At 39.1% G+C, this 18,826-nt stretch overlaps 1 protein-coding gene across 1 annotated transcript in view; it reads left to right on the plus strand.

Moving 5' to 3' along the window:
- DCC (DCC netrin 1 receptor) overlaps positions 1–18,826 on the plus strand; it is a gene marked incomplete at its 5' end in the record, with an annotated part of 1,185,616 nt that overhangs the window by 946,858 nt on the left and 219,932 nt on the right. The window contains one exon of the mRNA XM_081315662.1: positions 6,424–6,473. Coding sequence (XP_081171788.1) covers positions 6,424–6,473 — 50 coding nt within the window. The remainder of the gene's footprint in view (positions 1–6,423; positions 6,474–18,826) is intronic.

Below are 18,826 nucleotides of genomic sequence, written 5' to 3' on the forward strand. Positions count from 1 at the left end.
AAGTCCATGAGTCATAAAAGGGCCGAGTTTGAAGACCCCTGAGTAGGGTAATGCAAACGGGGTGGTGAAAAAGGTAGCAAGCCCAAATTTAGAAACCAAGAGTTCTGGATGCAGTCATCATGACAGACAGCCTTAAAGGACATTCAAACTTTATGGTTTACTTATTCTGTTTCCATGTCTTCAGTACTTTTCCTTAAAACAAAAAAAAATCTTTTTTTTTTAATTTCTTGAGGGTCTAGCCCGGGGGTAGGCAACCTCGGCTCTTTTATGACTCATGGACTTCAACTCCCAGAATTCCTGAGCCAGCCATGCTGACTCAGGAATTCTGGGAGTTGAAGTCCATGAGTCATAAAAGAGCCGATGTTGCCTACCCGTGGTCTAGCCCAATGCTAAAGTTCTTGGTTTGTAAGTGGAATGTTTAATTACTGGGAATGAGTTTTTAGGAAGAAAAGCAAACTTGCTAAAACCTTGTAAATCTTTTTTTTTTCTTTTTAAAATTCAGCAATTCTACATAGACCTCCCTGACTTTCTTATGAGCCTAACCAGATACGATTCATTATTTGTAACTTGGAGGCTATTCTATTATCCCCTGGATCTTACTTTTTAATCAATGAATGTTTGTTGACGCCAAGTGCTTAGTATCTTATAGCTCCTAGATCGAGGCAGTAACCTTATCTACAAGCAAATTAGTTAAAGTAACTAATTTAAATTGGTTAAAGTTGCAAGATTTGCAGCCACAGTGAATCTGTTGGAGAGAATGAAATGTTACGATTTGAGAGAGGTGGACCCTGTGCTTCTAGGTTCCACAAGAGATCTTCATATGTCGAAGAATAATTCCTCAGTGATTCATTCTTCAGTTTGGACTGCCTTTTCCAGAGAGTATATATCTGGATAAACCTCCTTTTCTCCAACATCCTTTATAAGAGGCAATGGATGGAAACTAATCAAGGAGAGAACAAACCTAGAAGTAAGGAGAAATTTCCTGACAGTTAGAACAATTAATCAGTGGAATGATCTGTCTCCAGAAGTTGTGGGTGCTCCAACACTAAAGGTTTTTAAGAAGAGATTGGATAGCCATTTGTACAGAATGGTATAGGGCCATGGTGGCGAACCTATGGCACGCGTGCCACAGGTGGCACGCAGAGCCCTCTCTGTGGGCATGCGCACCATCGCCCCAGTCCTAGGTCTTCAGTTGGGTTTTATAAAACCTTTTCGTTTTGCCATGTGCAGAAAAAAAAGGTTCAATCAATCAATCAATTTCAACTTCTCGCGGGGAAAAAAAAGATCTTGCAAAGTTGGAATTGATTGAACTTTTTAGTCCCATCCAATTTGCTGTTACCACCACAGCCACGCCCACCCAATGAGCCATGCCCACCCAATGGGCCACACCCACCTGGTACCTGACGATACTGTTAGTCATATGATTACAGCCTAACTGGTTGGGTTGGCAATATATAAGCCATGATTTGTAATGTATTGTATCCCTTTAAATGTGTAATGATTGGCCAACGCTGTGTTCTTTCAATGGCCATAAGAGGGAGCTAGAGTCATAGCTTCTCTGTGTGTGTGTGTGTTAGTTACTCTGTTACATTGCTTGCTGATTATTGTTGATTGCAGTTTTGCTACTGTTTGCTAAACCTGAAGAACTGTGTTTTTGACTTTTGGACTGGTAAGACGACTTTGTATTGGATAACTCTTGAACTGTTGATATCTTCTCTGTACCCGTGTATGACCTGGACTGTTTATTCTTGACTTGTGCTACTCCTAAAAGTAAAGGTTTTTTTTTCCTTTTTTACACACCTCAGTGTATCAGTGTGGTTGCTGTGCAAAACCTGACTACTCTCAGTACCACTTCTTCTGTGCATTCTCCTTGTTGGCTCAGGAGATATTCTGCACAAACCCTGTCAGATACATAAGTGGGTTTGGCATTGCAGCTTGGGCACTCAGCCTCCAAAAGATTCACCATCACTGGTATAGGGTTTCCTGCTTGAGCAGGAGGTTGGACTAGATGACCTCCTTTCCAACTCTGCTAGTCTATTATTCTGTTTTAGTATTAATGCTCAGCATTTCCACTGCAATATAGTGCTTTATCTAATTTTGTGTCCAGGTTTTTTTTAAAAAAAATCCATTACATTAAATTGGGTATTTTATTCAAGATATAACACCACAATTTTGCATATTTTTCTATTTGCTTTTGAAATTTATTCCAAAGCAAAAAAGGGATTTTGGTGAAATTCTAATGAATAAATTTTAATGTTCTTATGTTTATTTATGGAAACATGTATGCCAACGATATGTGTGATAGTTGTGTCCTTAATTGTACTATTGTCTCTTCAACAATCAATCACTTCAGTAATTTTCTCAAGGTTTCCATGAAATTCTGAGGAGCTAATTAGTCCAAGTAAATATCTTTTCCCTCTGGATAAATTTTGAAAAATTGTCCTCCCATTTTAATTACTTAAAACATTTTCTTCATCATTTAAGCAGTGTCTTTATTGTATGACAACTTGACAGCTGCTTGAATACAATAATTGATATGTGTCAGAAACAAATGAATGGGCCTAATTTTATACTGAATTAAAAGGATTTTTACAGGGCTCTCAGAGTATCTCCTAAGGTAAAGCAATCACTAAAGGTAGTAGAACCAAAGCAGAACCATTGCCCCAGAAAGCAAAAGAAATGAACTAGTGTAAAACACCAATTGGAAAGCTGAAGTTTTCATTTTCAAATCTCCTTACCTTTAGTCAACTTGTGTCAGACATGGGGAACCAAGAAGAACACTTATGACTTGGATGAGGGCATAGAAGGGGAAGTCATCAAATTTGTAGATAACACTAAACTGGCAGGAATAGACAACACCCCAGAAGACAAGCTCAGGATCCCAAAAGATCTTGACAGAATTAAACAATGGGCCATATCCAACAAATTGAAATTTAATGTTGATAAAAGCAAGGTTTTACACCTAGGCAGAAAAAGCCACCTAGCAGAGGTGATCTGGCTACAACCACCCAGCCATGCCTACCTGGCCACGCCCACCTGGCCACTGTGAGTCATCCCATTCCACAGCTAATATCCCCTCCTGTGCCCCACATAGCTGACCATTTGAGGAAAAAGACCTCTTAAGTTTTTATTACTTCCTTCAATTTGTTCCAGGCATCAAATGGATGTGTTTAAGAGGTAAATATATTGACCAGCTTTTGCAATGAGAGTTGGGTGGTGGAGAAATTTGACAAAACAGGTCTACCTGTTAGGCTAAGGTCTAACAATAAACCCCTCCTCAGTCTTCACTTGGACAATATTACTGAAGATCAGATTAATGATCAGAGGAGGCAATATGCTTCAGGGTAGAAGCTCACAGTGGGACCAAATGGACTCTGGTCCCTACTTCACTGTATGGGATGGTTAATTCCCATGCATAGAAAAAGTCATTAGAAAGCAAAAACAGCTTTACTTCTTCTTAGTGAAAACTTACAAACAGAAAGAATTATATGTGGTCTAAATTAAAAATACTTTATTCCATGAAATAAAATACTTTCCCATACAAGTGGCATTCAGTGGCTTTGACAACTTGCTTATCGTTTGGAGGTTTTGTGCACAATGAATAATGATAATGTGCTTAGAGTGTAAGCCACCCTGAGTCTTCGGAGAAGGGCGGGATATAAATGGGATTAAAATAAAAAATAAAAAATAAGAGCCAGTGATAAACCAAGAGGATAGCAAGATTGTCAGAACATAGGATGGAGCCTTTTACCAAACCAGGCCATTAGCTCACTTAGTGATAACATGCTGGAAGGAGAAACAAGAGTTTTTGCTCTTGCCCACATGATTGGAGTCTATCAAAATTTGGTTATGAAACATGTGGAGATTCCTGAAGAGCAGGGGCATTTTAGGATTGTGTGAAGCCCTCAGGTTTTGCAGTTCCAAGAATATCCTTTGATCATGATTCTGAGTGCTAATACTGTAGTGTGGGTTTTCTGCTGTTGATGAGACAGAAAATATGAAAAACTTTACTTAAGCCCTAATATGAGCTTCAGAGGAAGAGCTTAAAAATCTTCTCTCAAACCAAGGAATACAAAAACAAACATTCCACCTCTGACCTTGTGGTCATTGTGGACCTTAAGATCTTCTAAGTCTTAAGTGCACAGGGATTGTCCATGTTTTTCTTAGAGCAAGACAAAAATGGTTCTCCAATTTCAGCAGGTCAGAAGTTGTGTTGGCCAATATGGACAGAGGATCAAATTCTTTCCAGACTTGCTTATTCAATGAAATTATACACTCTGCTGATTTGTAAAAGCTGGTGCTTGGCATCTCTTCTCTGGAAGAGTCTCCATGTAGATTGCTAATCTGATTTTCAGCAGAGGTATAAATTTCCAAAACGCTAATTAACAGCAATCAAAACTTCAAATGAAATAATTGAAACAAAGAAATCAAGAAGCAACAGCAAAAGAGAAACCACGAAACAGTCAGAGGTAGTAAGAATAATAATCATCTATAAACAACAATAGTATCATTAAAACATCAGTTAAAAAGTTTGGTGTATTACTTTGTTTAAATTTGGCACCTAAAGACTAACGTAGGCATTGGCTGGGCAGTCCATGAGCACTCTACAAGAAGCGGGGCCAGATGTAGACTACCGTCAACACTGACAAAGAGCTGACCATTTGGTCAAGTCAGTATTGCACCCACACACCCTTACAGTGCAAAACAACAAGCCTAATTCAATGTAAGAGGTGGTCTTCTGGGATGAATCTCATTACTGTGTAAGACAGGGGTGTCAAACTCAATTTCATTGAGGGCTGCATCAGCATTACAGTTGCCTTCAAAGGGACAGTTCTCTCCTTCAGGCTTACCTCACAGAAGCCTCCCTTATTATCCTCTTCTTTCCCTCAGGCTTGCCCCACAAAAGCCTCTCCTCTCTTATCCTATCCTATCCCCTTCTCTCCCTCAGGCTTGTCCCACCGATATCTCTCCTCTCATCCCTATCACCTTCCCTCCCCCCCTCACTCCTCCTCCTTCCCACCAAAAACCCTCCTTTAATATCCTGTCCTTTTCTCCCCCATGTGTTCATTTATTGCCCGGCTGGCCTTTTCACACAGCATTCATCAGCTGAAACTGAGTGGACTGATTCTGGGGTCCCTGCCAAGTCTTGGCAGCCCCACAGTGCCAACTGACTCTCCCCCAGGCCTCTCTGGCACTGCTGCTGCTTCAGCTCACCCCCCTTGCTACACAATCAATCACCTCCTCCTCCTAGTCTGCTTGCAGGCCAGATCTAATCACATCACGGGCCGAATCTGGCCCCTGGGCCTTGGGTTTGACATGTCTGATGTTGGACATCTAACAAAGCATCACTTTGGAGCACTGCTTTGTCAGAACTACAGAGGCATTGTGGAAGGCCTACAATAGTGGACTTAGACAGATGTTTCAGGTTAGAGATCAGACCTTCTCTTAAAGAGACCTGGTACTCTTACCTGGTACCCAACATTGTTCACTCCTGATGCAAGAAGTAAGCTTCATTTATCTCCAACCTAATTTCCAACGCCAAAATTACTCAAATCCATTTTAGTAGGAGAGTGAATATGAGACACAGAGCTTCAGTACAGGTAGTCCTTGACTTATGACCACAACTGAGCCCAGAATTTTTGTTGCTAGGTGAGAAATTTGTTAAGTGAGTTTCGTCTCATTTTATAATGTTTCTTGTCACATTTGTTGAGTGAATCCTTGCACTTGTTAAATTAGTCACAAGGTTGTTAAGTGAATCTGGCTTCCCCATTGACTTTGTTTGTCAGAAGGTTGCAAAAGATGATCAGATGAGCCCAGGACAGTACAACCATCATAAATATGAACCAATTGTCAAGTGTCTGAAAGTAAATCACGTGCTGCAACAGTCATAAGTGTGAAACATGATCATTAGATGGTTTTTTTTCAGTGTCGATGTAACTCAGTCACTAAATGAATTATTGTAAGTCGGGGACTACCTGTAAGCAAAAAGTCTCCTGTTTATTTATTGTTTTATCAAATTTATATGACACTCATCTCGCTATCAAGTTACTCTAGAAGAAGAAAAAGCAGTATAGAAAAAAAGCAGTACAGTACAGGGTTTTACTAACATTTTTCAGCCAACTTATACATCTGTGCTTTTTCAGAAAATTGAGTTACAGAAAGCTAATTTTTGAATAATGTGGCTAAAGATTATTGGAAATGGGAGGAAATTGTGCAGATGTGTTTAGTTTTCACCTCAGCAGGGAAGTTTTGAGGTGCCAGCTGGAAATGTTCTCCCAATTGCTTTCTCATTATTAAAGTGAAAAAAATGTGATATAGATGGAACTTTGGAGGGGGGGGGAAGAGTTAGCATTATCTTTTATTACTCTAATTACAGCTTTGCCACTTTCATCCATTTTTCTCCCCCATCCCTTTGCATTTCAGTGCCAAGCTCTTCGCCTCAGAATATCTCTTTGGAAGTGGTGAACTCAAAGGTAAGCCAACACACACTGTCTTCTTACCTGAAATCCCCATGGTTGTGTGTCTGTTGATTTATGGGCTCCATGTGTCATTGTCCTGAACTATCATTCTGGTGTAGTTTGTCTGGTATGGAGTCTACCTCTGTATGCCGAAGAATGTAGGAGTTGGTTCCCAACAGACATAGATGTTTGAAGGCATTAAGAAGGGAGAAACTGCTCAGATAGATAACACTGGGTCCCATTTTCATACTTCAGTTTACAGTCTCTCATGGATTATGTGTGTATAAAATAAACAAGAGCCATGGTGGCACAGTGGTTAGAATGCAGTATTGCAGACTAACTCTGCTCACTGCCAGGAGTTTGATCCTAACCAGTCTTCCATCCTTCCAAGGTCGGTAAAATGAGGACCCATATTGTTGGTGACAATATGCTGACTCTGTAAACCACTTGGAGAGGGCTGTAAAGCACTATGAAGTGTATATTTGTCTGAAATGGTATAGGGTTTCCTGCCTGAGCAGGGGGTTGGACTAGATGACCTCCAAGGTCCCTTCCAACTTCTTCTTCTTCTTCTTCTTCTTCTTCTTCTTCTTCTTCTTCTTCTTCTTCTTCTTCTTCTTCTTCTTCTTCTTCTTCTTCTTCTTCTTCTTCTTCTTCTTCTTCTTCTTCTTATAATTATTATAATTATTATTATTATTATTATTATTATTATTATTATTATTATTATTATTATTATTATTATTTAAGTGGTATTGCTATTTAACCTTTTTTTGTGTTGCATGGAAGTGTGTACATGCCCACCTCATTATCTTTATGATGCTTTTCTGTTTTGTTTGCATTTAGAGTTGACCAGTTACCAACATTCTAGGTTAAAACAGCTATGTTGATTTGTGTTTCCTTTCCTTTGAAAACACTGATGTGCAAAATGTGTAATTTGTTTTTCATAATCAAGACATTGGAGGTGTGTGTGTGTTTGTGTGTGTGTGTGTGTGTGTGTGTGTGTGTGTGTAATGGGCTTTCAGGGGTAACATAAATTATCTGAATTCTAAACTTCAATGGTGAGAGTGCCATGGAAGTCTAAGTTGGTCTCTAGGCAATTTAGGATCTACCTGCGTCATATTTCAGCTTTTTCATGGATGTGGTTTCATTAAAATACAGTTTCATTTCTTCCTTTTGCAGGCAATGTTCAGAGAAAGAAATAACCCCTTTTGAGGTTGAGAGAATTAGGTTTCCTACTATTCAGAACATCTTAAAGGGGCTACATTTAGAATATCCAGATTGTGCTGTAATAGTCAAAGTTTGTAGAAGAAAATTAATTATTTTCCAGGAGTGATAAAAATGTCTTTCATTACCGAATTTTCTATTTCCTTTGGATAAACGAATTTATGCTTCCCTCTCTAAAGGCCCCAATTCTTGTTTCTGAACAGAAGTTTCTAGGTATGAGGAAAAGAAAATGGAAATGTAATTTCCTATCCAAAGCCTGTCATTTGTTACTGATCTAGAACAGCACCAATAGAAGAGAATATTTGTAGCTCAGGGGTGTCCCTAGAACAGTGTTTTCCAAACTTGGCCAACTAAAAAATGTGTGAACTTCAACTCCCAGAATTCCCTAGCCTGCATGCTGGCTGAGGAATTCTGGGCGTTGAAGTTCATACCTCTTAAGGTAGCCAAGTTTGGAAAACCGTGACGTATAGGGTTGGGAAGTAACAATTCCTTCTCTCCTCTTAGGAGCTGATTTTTGTTCCTATTGGATCCTTAAAATTGAAGTCAAAGGTTCACATATACTGTAAATGTATGTTGTGTGTCTGTTTCATATACATACATTTTTAAAGTAGTTAAATGTGCATTGCCACTCTTTTTTGTTGAGTATCCACTACTCTATGCCAGCCATCCTGCCACCATTCCGCAGAAAGAAAGTTTGAACAAGAAAAGCAGCTGGGGGACCATTTCCCTCTTTTCACATTGGATAAGTCAAGGTACCCTGGGTATTGGAGAGCCATGTTTAATTAAGAAAACTATTCTGCTTAGTTAGAATTTGGGCAGATGTGGTTAGTTATTAATTGTGGGTAAACAAGACTTGCAAGGTATTTGCTGACTCTGAGAAAGAGAGGACGGCTCTGATGCTTTTAATAAGGCTTTGCTCTTGTGGCACACTTTATGGTGCAATCTGGATTTTATGAGCTAATGCCAGCTTTCCGGCATAGATATTAAAGGTTCCTTGTCCCCATAAAGCCACTCATTTGTGTGCTGGATGTCGTGATCAGAGTCATCAGAGACTGAAAGAGCAAGGGAAGAGATTGCTTATCCTTAAAACAAATCTTGACAGTGATGAATTTCTCTCTGTATTGTGGGACTGTTGAAGATAGTCCCATCAAGGAGCAAATGATGGCCTCATTTCATAGTTCAGATGGTACAGTAGGTGGACGATCCCTCAGTCTCAAAAACTCAGAAGCAAATGGATCTCTGGGGGAATGGGGTGGACAATGAATCCATTTAGAACATGCCTATAGTTATCGACAAGGGATGCAGTGGCTCAGCGGGTTAGGACACTGAGCTTGTCGATCAGATGGTCGGCAGTTTGGCGGGTCGAATCCCGAGTGCCGCGTAACAGGGTGAGTGCCTGTTACTCGTCCCAGCTTCTGCCAACCTAGCAGTTCAAAAGCACGTAAAAATGCAAGTAGAAAAATAGGGACCACTACGGTGGGAAGGTAACAGCATTCTGTGCACCTTTGGTGTCTAGTCATGCCGGCCACATGACCACGGAGACGTCCTCGGACAAGCGCCGGCTCTTCGGCTTTGAAACGGAGATGAGCACCGGCCCCTAGAGTTGGAAACGACTAGCACGCATGTGCGGGGGAACCTTTACCTTTACCTTTTATAGTTATGGACAGTGAGATATTAGACTTAGTCTGATGGTATCTGCAAAGGGTAGCACATATTGTGGCTTGGAGGCATCATGGATGGTCTATCTAGAAAAAGAATTAATTACTTTAAATTATATGCCCTCATTGCATTTAAATGATTAATGGGATATTGTATGTCAGGGTTGAACTGTGGGACCCTTGGTACTGTATGAGCTTGGTTGTTTTCTTGCAGACATTTCATTACCAAACTAGGTAACAACATTAATGCTAATAGGTAGTGGTATTTGCTCTCATGGTTTAACCTGTCCTGTCAGTGTTGGTAGGAGTGATCTTGGTGGTTCCTTGATTGAAATGTCTGCCAGAAAACTTGTGCAATATATACTTCTATATCTCTTGTTTATCTTGAAATGATATTTGTACCACTAGTTTACTTTTCTCCACTATTGTGGTTACCAACATGAGATCCATGATCACCTTCAGTTGCCTCCTTGATAACTACCATTTTTTTTTTGTTTCCTCTGATTTTTAGAGTTTGGATACTTTTGAAAGCAAAAAATGAAAGTACAGGCTCTATCACTGGTATTGCTTTTATTTCTTGGCTGTATTTATGCCCTATCCATTATCTTAGAAAAGAAAAAAAAACACAATGAAGGCAGCTAGTATTTAGTTCTGTGCTCACAAGTGGGCTTAACTGCTCAAAGGAAAAAATAAATAAATGTAAGCTAGGCTAATAAAGAGCAAATTGACTAAAAGGTAGGGTGAAAAATGCGCTCATCTGTTTATCTTTTGGCAAATGACTCAGCTCAGCCATTTTGTGAAAGCTCTCCAAAGGGCTATCAAAATTCCAAATGTGTTCGTCAATCCCCCAAACTGCAGTCTACAGTAATTAGATGTATTAGCTTTGGCTGCTTTTTTTCAGATTTTTTTCATCCTGTTCCCTGAAATTTCTTTTTTAAAAAGATGATGGGATCAAACTCATGATGGTTTCAGTGCAAAGCTTGTAGTCAAGGAAGTTGACTCTGCCTCTTCTTACTTAAATATGAATCCAGATAATATGTGTAGGTTAAATATTGACTTATGACCTCAATTGGGACTAGAATTTCTGTTGCTGAGCAATTTGTTGTTAAATGAATCATGCCTGCTTTTACAATCCCTTTTGCCATTACAATATTTGTATGTAGCATTGGGGCAAGATGCCATGTTCATAATTCTGCACTTCTTTTTCTTTGCCTCTGTACAATTAATTTTACACTCGTTAGGTTTTAAACATGAATAGAATAGAATGGAATGGAATGGAATGGAATGGAATGGAATAGGACTAGACCTTGGAGGTCTTCTAGTCCAGCTCCATTGTTAAGTGAATCACGTGGTTGTTAGGTGACTTCAACTTCTTCATTGACTTTACTCATTGGAAACCAGGTAGGAAGGAGGCAAATGGCAATCATGTGATCCAGGATGCTGAACCACTGTAAATATATGCCCATTGCCAAATGTCCAAATTTTGAGCATATGGCGATGGGGATGCTGCAACAATCGTAAGTGTGAGGGCTAGTTGTAAACCTTTTTTTTCCAATGCTGTTGAAACTTTGAATGGACAGTAAGAGAATGACTGTAATTCGAGGACTTCCTGTAATCAGAATACTTGAACTGCTGCCATTTTATGTTGAGCTAAAATAACTGAAAGCTTGTATGCCATTCAAGTGCTCCACCCTGGAATACTCAAGATATCTATAACAAGATATATGTCAAGTGCCTGAGAAATCAGGAGATTCAGGCAGTTCAAATGAGTATAAAGATTTATTGCAAGCTTAAGCTCTCTACAAGAATCTGACCAACTAACAGTCAAAGGAGATAAGAAGGAATTCAAGATGGGCTAGACTTAGATCTCTTGTGGGTATGCAGGGACTCATGACTTATGATGCATTTGACCACTCTCTCGGGCTCAGCCTGGTCATCTCCTACAATATCTTGTTGCAAGGGCACACCCCTGGGTGATCCCCTACAGATGTGGGTGCTCTTTATCCTACATTATCCTGGTTCATTTAAATCAGTACAATCTGCTACAGTACTTGAAAACAATCTAGAATCATTCTCAGCCATATAAGGACATGCCATCTTTTGTCATTAAATTACAGTCCTATGATGGCTCTGAACTACAATCATAGGATAGAGAGAAAGGGCAGATGGAATAGCAGACTTTAATTTTTAACAGTACCATAGAGATTACCTAACTCAGTATTGTCTGCAATACTGTGTGGCAGTGACTAGAGCAGAGTTTCTCAAACTTGACAACTTGAAAATTTCTGGGGCCCCATTCCCAGAATTCCTCAGCCAGCAACCTGCCCAGATTAAGAAACATTGGAGTAGAGTGACCAAACCACCTGTTCTCATTTATCAGCTGAATAAAGTAAAATTGCATTAGCAGCTCTTTTGTAAAGGCAGAATTCTTAGTGCTTTTTTCCACAGGAGCTGACTTCTAATGTTTTCAAAAAAAGAAGGAAGGAAGGAAGGAAGGAAGGAAGGAAGGAAGGAAGGAAGGAAGGAAGGAAGGAAGATTCATTTTAAAGAAAAAATAGCCATCTTCTTTTGGGACTTGTTGAAGAAATTTTAGCATACTGTCTGACAGCTACATATGATTAGGTTGAGATGGCAGCTAAACAATTCCAAATGGCCTTTGGCAAGGTGAATCGCTACCGTGAAGAAATAAACTTTTGTGGGAAATTACCTCAAAATTTAAGTTGTGTCAAATAAGGTCCAGTATCCATCAAAGAAAATATATGTGTGAAATCCTTATATGTCTCTCCATAGCAAGTAAAATCCATTCCTCCTTTCAAAAGCGAGTGTAAAATGTAACATCAAAACGTTCCAAATGATGTTTTGATTCCTTTGACAGAGTTAATAAAATATCCACCTAGCTTACTTGCATTTATATCAATGTTATTTTTTGAATTTAGCTTCTACCTGAAGTAGATAGCACTTGTAAAGAATGTGTCCCTTGGCAATACAGAAGTGTACCAATCCCATACTATTTTCCATCTAATGAGACGATTGCATTGGTTTTAATACCAAAGTTCTCAAAGGCTGAATTGCCAATTAAAGTGACTCCTAACAGACGTACGAGCATCTCTGATTGTACTGGGTAAGATTTGTTAATTAAATAAGGTCACAATCCCATAAACTGTATACAAATGCAAGACTCACTTTTCAATAGACAGATATAGGATTATGGTGCCAGTTGTGGGCTATTTTGTTATAGAAATGGCATTAATATGCTGTCTAGTTATCTAGCAATGACTTAAAATTTATCACTATATGAACAATTTTGGATTGACTAAGGATAGGCTGTAGCAAAGAAGAATATTTTTTGTGATGGTAGCATAATGTCACTTTAAAATCCTCCCCCTCCCCCCTTCTCCCCTCCTCTCCCATACCCTCCCCTCCTTGAGAAATGAGGTTTGCAGAAAAAAAGCAAGCAAATCTGATATGATATTCCTTAACTGAAGGAACTCATAGCCAGAATGTTATGTGTGTGTCTGTGTGATACTACATAGAAACTATGTAATGATATTCAAATATACAATTATCACACACATGCATAATTAAAGCACACAAGTCTGGGCTGGTATTGAGCTATGCAATAAGATAAAGTTTACACTGAGGCAAGCTTGACTCCTGGTGGCATCAGAGGCACAATTATGCCACTTCCTTGGCGTGATTTTTTCCCCCCAACTTTCTGTTTTAGCCATGGAAGTTCTAGATCAGGGGAATTTCTGGCTCAGGAATTCTGGGAGTTGAAGTCCACGAGTCATAAAAGAGCCAAGGTTGCCTACCCCTGTTCTAGATGGTCCCTCAGTCAGTTACTAATCAGAGTTGATCCCATGTAGCTTTCCAGACCAGACAAAGTTTCATAGTTATATTATCTGTGAGACGAATGTGTCAAGAGACATAGATAGCAGAATAATGACCTATTTTCTTGACCGTTGGACTAAGCAAGCATGGCAGGGATGTCCTCCAGGTATAGTCCAGATGGCAACTATGCTGATACACTTTAAACCTGTGAGTCTGTAAAACTGTGTTTCTTATGTGAGAAAACTTGGTCATTGGAAAGATTGAACCAGTCATATTTGGCATGAATGAAGGCAAATATACGTTCCCCAGGATAATGTTGCATTCTGGTAGAGAAATGTTCCCTGAGGATGGGTCTAAAATCTCGGAAGACTAAGCCCCTTGCCCCAGTGACTGACCCAGACTGGATCCTGCAGATATATTTGTCTCCACTGTTTACTCAGTTTAATCAAGATAAGACAATTCTATTTTCCCTTTGATTTGCATGTCTTATAGTACCCTATGGTATCCAACCAGTTAATGTTAACATGTTACCATCTTTCTGTCCTAATGAAAGATGCCAATTCAATGTCTATAGACGAAATATGTGCTAATGCATCACCATAGCAACAGGATGGTGAAATACTTACCTGAGAACAGGTGCAATTCACCACAGGTAAGCAAGTTAATATTTGCGGGCATGTTAGAAATAATTCAGAGGTTTTGAAAAGTCAATAATTCTGGCATTGATAGAACTTAGAAGCTGTTTTTTTTAAAAAAAATCCTTTTTCCTCTTTTTTTGTTTCTTTCCCAGGAAAGCAGGAGTTCCCCAAAATTTTCAGAAGCAGAAATAGAGACAGTAGATGAGAACAGAGGAAATTGCATCTTTTAATTGAACTCAGTGCCAGTTTCCATCGTAGAAATTGGAATCCCTGACCAAGATTAAATAAATTCTTGTGTTGGTGTAATTCACACCCATTGTGTCTATATAGCTACTATGGGGGGGAAAAACCCACTATTAATAAGCCCACTTGAATGTGCACATATCAAAGCAAACGTTCAGTACAGTGGCTGAATAATATATACATCTTGCCCCAGGGAAAAAAAAAGAAAAAGTGAGAGAAAGACAGAGACAATGTCAACAAGCCTGAGAATTTGGCAGCATCTTTCAATTTTTGATAGCTTGGCTGTACTTTTCTGCTGAAGTGATTGTTTTGTGCGGAAAACAATTGTGTTGATTGAGAAACATGATGATTTTCTGTTACCAGTGGCTTGTATTATCTTCTTCCAAGTATTATCAAGTTCTACACAAGATTTTCATTTTGGCATTTATCTACTGTACTATATGACTGAATCTGCATTTCTTCTCATTCACCATTCTGTTATTTAATGGGAAGAGGATGGCAGGATTTAACTATGAACTTTGTTGTTCAGTGGTCATTATTATTTGATTTAGTTGTTTTTCAGTAACAATCTTCCTGATATCTTTGTTTTCACTGTGTACAGACAGTGTACAGTCTGTTACTAATTTCTTTGCATCCCGAAGCAAGCTACAAAATACAGTTATGTTATATTTTTGACAGAAAGGAGATGCAGTGTAAACCAACCATCTCCAATCTGGCACCCCAAAGGCATATTAACGAATAGTGATATAAGCAAAAGGAGTGGGGAGCAATAGAAATTAAATAGAATTTAATTTTAATAAACATTTTAATAAATACTTCAAACATTTCTCATTTTATTGGACATATTTTATATATTTCAACTGACATTTCAACAATGTCTCGTTTTAGTGCACCAGCGTTAAAATTGTTTTTTTCATGAGAAAATAATAATAATACAACCAAAGAGCTACACAAAACTGAACACAGGTAAAGTAACATTACTTTAATCATGTATCCTAGTCCCAGCATTGTGCGATTGTATGCACAGAGTGTTTAGTATGTTATTTTAGTGGTTCAATAAATATTGTGGTCATAAGTATTTAAAATTACTTTGTGGACATTATTCTTGATCCATCTAGCTAAGAAATGTGCTCCACGACTTTGGACTGTATTCTAGGTTTGTGGGTGAGATATTTGCTCCCCATCCTTGGTCTTCGTGTTTATTTTTCATTGCAGATACCCGAGATAAAATCTGAACTTGCCTGCTTACAACACAAAGGAAATGCAATACTACCAAGTTCTTACTACTCACAAAGTGGCTGGAATGCATCCAGACTGAAACTGGCCTAGGGGCAAATTAGCCATTTGGCCCCTCACTAGCATTTGCTTAGTACTTTATCTTCAGCAAGGAATAGGCGAGACAGCAGGCTCAAGAACAACCAGTTTATTGTAGTGCGGAACCGGGCGCTTGACAGGTTTTCTGCGCCGCTATTTATACTCCAGCTGGCACGCTGGGGACCAATCAGAAACTTGCCGGTTTCCTGCGGATTGCGAGGTCCAATCCACGGCGGCTGGTTTAGACATGTTTAATGTTGCCGGAGCTGCAACATTAGCCGCGCTTGCTCAGTCACCGCAGTTTGACAGTTGACAGCTGTCAGACTGCTGCGCCTGCGCGAAGCTAAGGCAGCTTTGACAGCTGTCAAAGCTGCCGTGTATTCCGGCCGGTTTACCTCATAACTAGAGAACGTATTAACCCAAACACATAAATACATAACACTTAGCTAGACCATCTGCATTTGCTGAGGTTTACAGAATATTTAATTCACTATAATTCACTGATTAGTAAAGTGAAAGTGCCACTTTGACACTATCAGCTTAGCTGAAATCATTCGCTCAGGGGCATAAATGCCCTCAGTGAAGACATTTGCAGGTCTGTCTTGAAGCAGAGCACTTGTGGAAGTCGTGGCATGTGTTTTTGAGCTTGTGTGGAGTCAGCTAGAGCTGAATAATGGGTGGGTGAAATGTGCTAGAAAGGGAAGAATGGTGGTCATCCTATTTGGCTTGATGATGAAGTGTTATCTGCCATGTTCTCTTAAAAATTAACTCTGAAGGTGACTTCTCCAGGTAAGTTGGGCAAAATCACCCAGTGTGCTTCATAATTGATCAGAACAAAGCAAAACTTTAATGGAGTGATTTGATTCAAAACTGACTGAGCTAAATCACTGAGGATGTTGTGGTAATTGGGAATGAGGACTGTCAAAGTATAATAACTGAGGGGCACCCAGTTCATAGGAGGAGAATGGGACCTAAGGAGAGAGAGATTTTGGAGGTGAGGATAGAAGAATAGGTCTGAGGGAAGCTCGAAGTGGGAGTAGGTTACCCAAGGGACTGATTTTTTCTAAGAGTCTCTACTTGTGCAGTGCAATCCAGCAGATTGGGCAAGTTGCAGATCCAGTCAGCCAAAGAATGTCAACTGTTGGGAACTTCTGTGCTGTAGCTCCTGCTTTGTGGACAGTTCTCCCATTGGAGATTAGAATGGCTCTAATCCTTTCGGCTTTTCACAAGGTTTTTAAAATCTGGCTATGACTCAGGCCTGGGCTTGGAATGCATTAAGGGCCTATTTCTTAACTTTACTCTTTGATTAATTATCTTGGCTGCTGTTGCATTTATTATGGGTTGGTGGTGTTTGTTTTTTTTGCTGCTTTACTGTTTTTTATTGTTTTAATTGTTCTATAATTTTAGAATTGTAAGCCACCCAAAGTGACTTGGTTGAGCTGAGCAGCTATCGAAATTAAATGAACGAATAAATAAATACAAGTCTTAGAAAAACTTCCATCTGTGAGGTAAAATATTTATGAATTTCATGTCAAAGAAGGCAAGTATTGATAATCCAGAAAAAGTTGTCCTATTAAGGAGACCTGCTTACAAGCAATTTTAAGTTAGTTTGTAAAAAAATGATTCCTTGTTTAAAAGTTAACAAAATGACAGTGCTCTCCAAATTCTAGGCAGGTAGTCCTTTACTTATGACCATAACTGAGCATAAAATTTCTGTTGCTAAGTGAGACAGTTGTTAAGTGAGTTTTGTTCCATTTTATGACCTTTCTTGCCACAGTTGTTAAGGGAATCACTACAGTTGTTAAGTTACTATCATGGTTGTTAAGTGAATCCAACTTTCCCATTGACTTTGCTTGTGAGAAGGTCACAAATGGTGATCACATGACCCCGGGACACTGTAATGGTCATACATATCAGTCAGTGGCCAAGCGTCCCAAATTTGGTCAGGGTGCAACGGTCATAACTGTGAAAAACAGTCATAAGTCACTTTTTCCAGTGCCATTGTAACTTTGAACAGTCACTAAATAAACCATTGTATGTTGAGGGTCAGTTGTAAGTTGTACCTTATATTGAGAAAAAGGGAAAGAATTAGTGGAGAAAAATGAAATGAATTTCCAAATCAGGAGCGAGTTTGATCGTGGTAGCAAAAGCATTAGAAACTTTAAATGTATCTATTGGCTAAAGTGAATATACTTTAGTTTTGAAGAAGAAAGAAAGAAAAAAGAAAAAAACTACTCCAAAACAGAGCTCTGTATCCATTTTCCTTTAATTGTTTTTCTAACTGTTCAGTAGTCTTCTATGCATCATGAAAAAGCTACTTTTTTCTCTATGTTTTATGTCAGTGTTTCTCAACCTCAGCAACTTTAAAATATGCGGACTTCAACTCCCAGAAGTTCCCAGCCAGTATACTGGCTAGGGAATCCTGGGAGTTGAAGTCCACACATTTTAAATTTGCTGAGGTTGAGAAACAGTGCTTTATGTAATAAGATGTAGCCCTCTGACACTTTGCTTTGACAGATTTTTTCACTCCAGTACTTAAAGTGAAAACCCAAGTGGATCTTGTTCCATCTGCACAGATTTCATCCAGATCAGATTTACTGATCAAGGATTTGATCCACAGTCTTCCTAGTTCTAATTCTAGTCTTCCTAGTTCTAGTTCTTCCATGATATGTGTTATGCACAAAGAAGTTCTAACATTGTATTTAAATAGCTATGCATGATCTAGAACACTGATTCTTAAGCTGAGAGTAATTTGGGCATATCCTGCAACAATTTGTATTGAGTTGGGGATCCAGTTTGGGGCTGCTGCAGCTGCGACATATAGAATTCCAATAGAATTCATTTGAGGTTTGGGGTCTGTGTGAGTGAGTGTGTGTGTGGGAGGGAGGGAAGGGTAAACTGTATTATTCTGGACTTGGAAAGGGGGCAATTGGTTCAAACAATTTAAGAAGCACTGTTGCAGAGCAATTTTTAGAATTCCAAAAACAGCTCTCTTGGTTTTCTTCATGTTGCATGAAGAAAAAACAGGCTCTCTCTTGTAGGTCAAAGCTGAAGAATAAGATAGTAATATTTAATTAAAATGACAGAGTTGTATTCGAGATAGGCAATAAAGAACTTCCTTAATCATTGTTCATCTGGTTGAGCCTCTTACATCCTAGCACAGGGGTAGGGAACCTCGGCTCTTTTATGACTGATGGACTTCAACTCCCAGAATTCCTGAGTCAGCTATGCTGACTTAGGAATTCTGGAAGTTGAAGTCCGTGAGTCATAAAAGAGCCGAGGTTGCCTACCCCTGTCCTAGCAGTTCAGTTTCAGGTCATGAAGAATGAACACATCTAAGGCATTATCAGAAATGCCTGCTTGGAGACACCCAAACGAACATCTTTGTTTACCTAATAGCTATTTGCTTCCTGCTACCAACTCAAACAAATCATGGGAGATATTTGTGTGGGAAAAACAATCA

The sequence above is a fragment of the Vipera berus genome (genome assembly GCF_964194415.1).
Source record: "Vipera berus genome assembly, chromosome: 2".
NCBI classification, from domain to species: Eukaryota; Metazoa; Chordata; class Lepidosauria; order Squamata; family Viperidae; genus Vipera; species Vipera berus.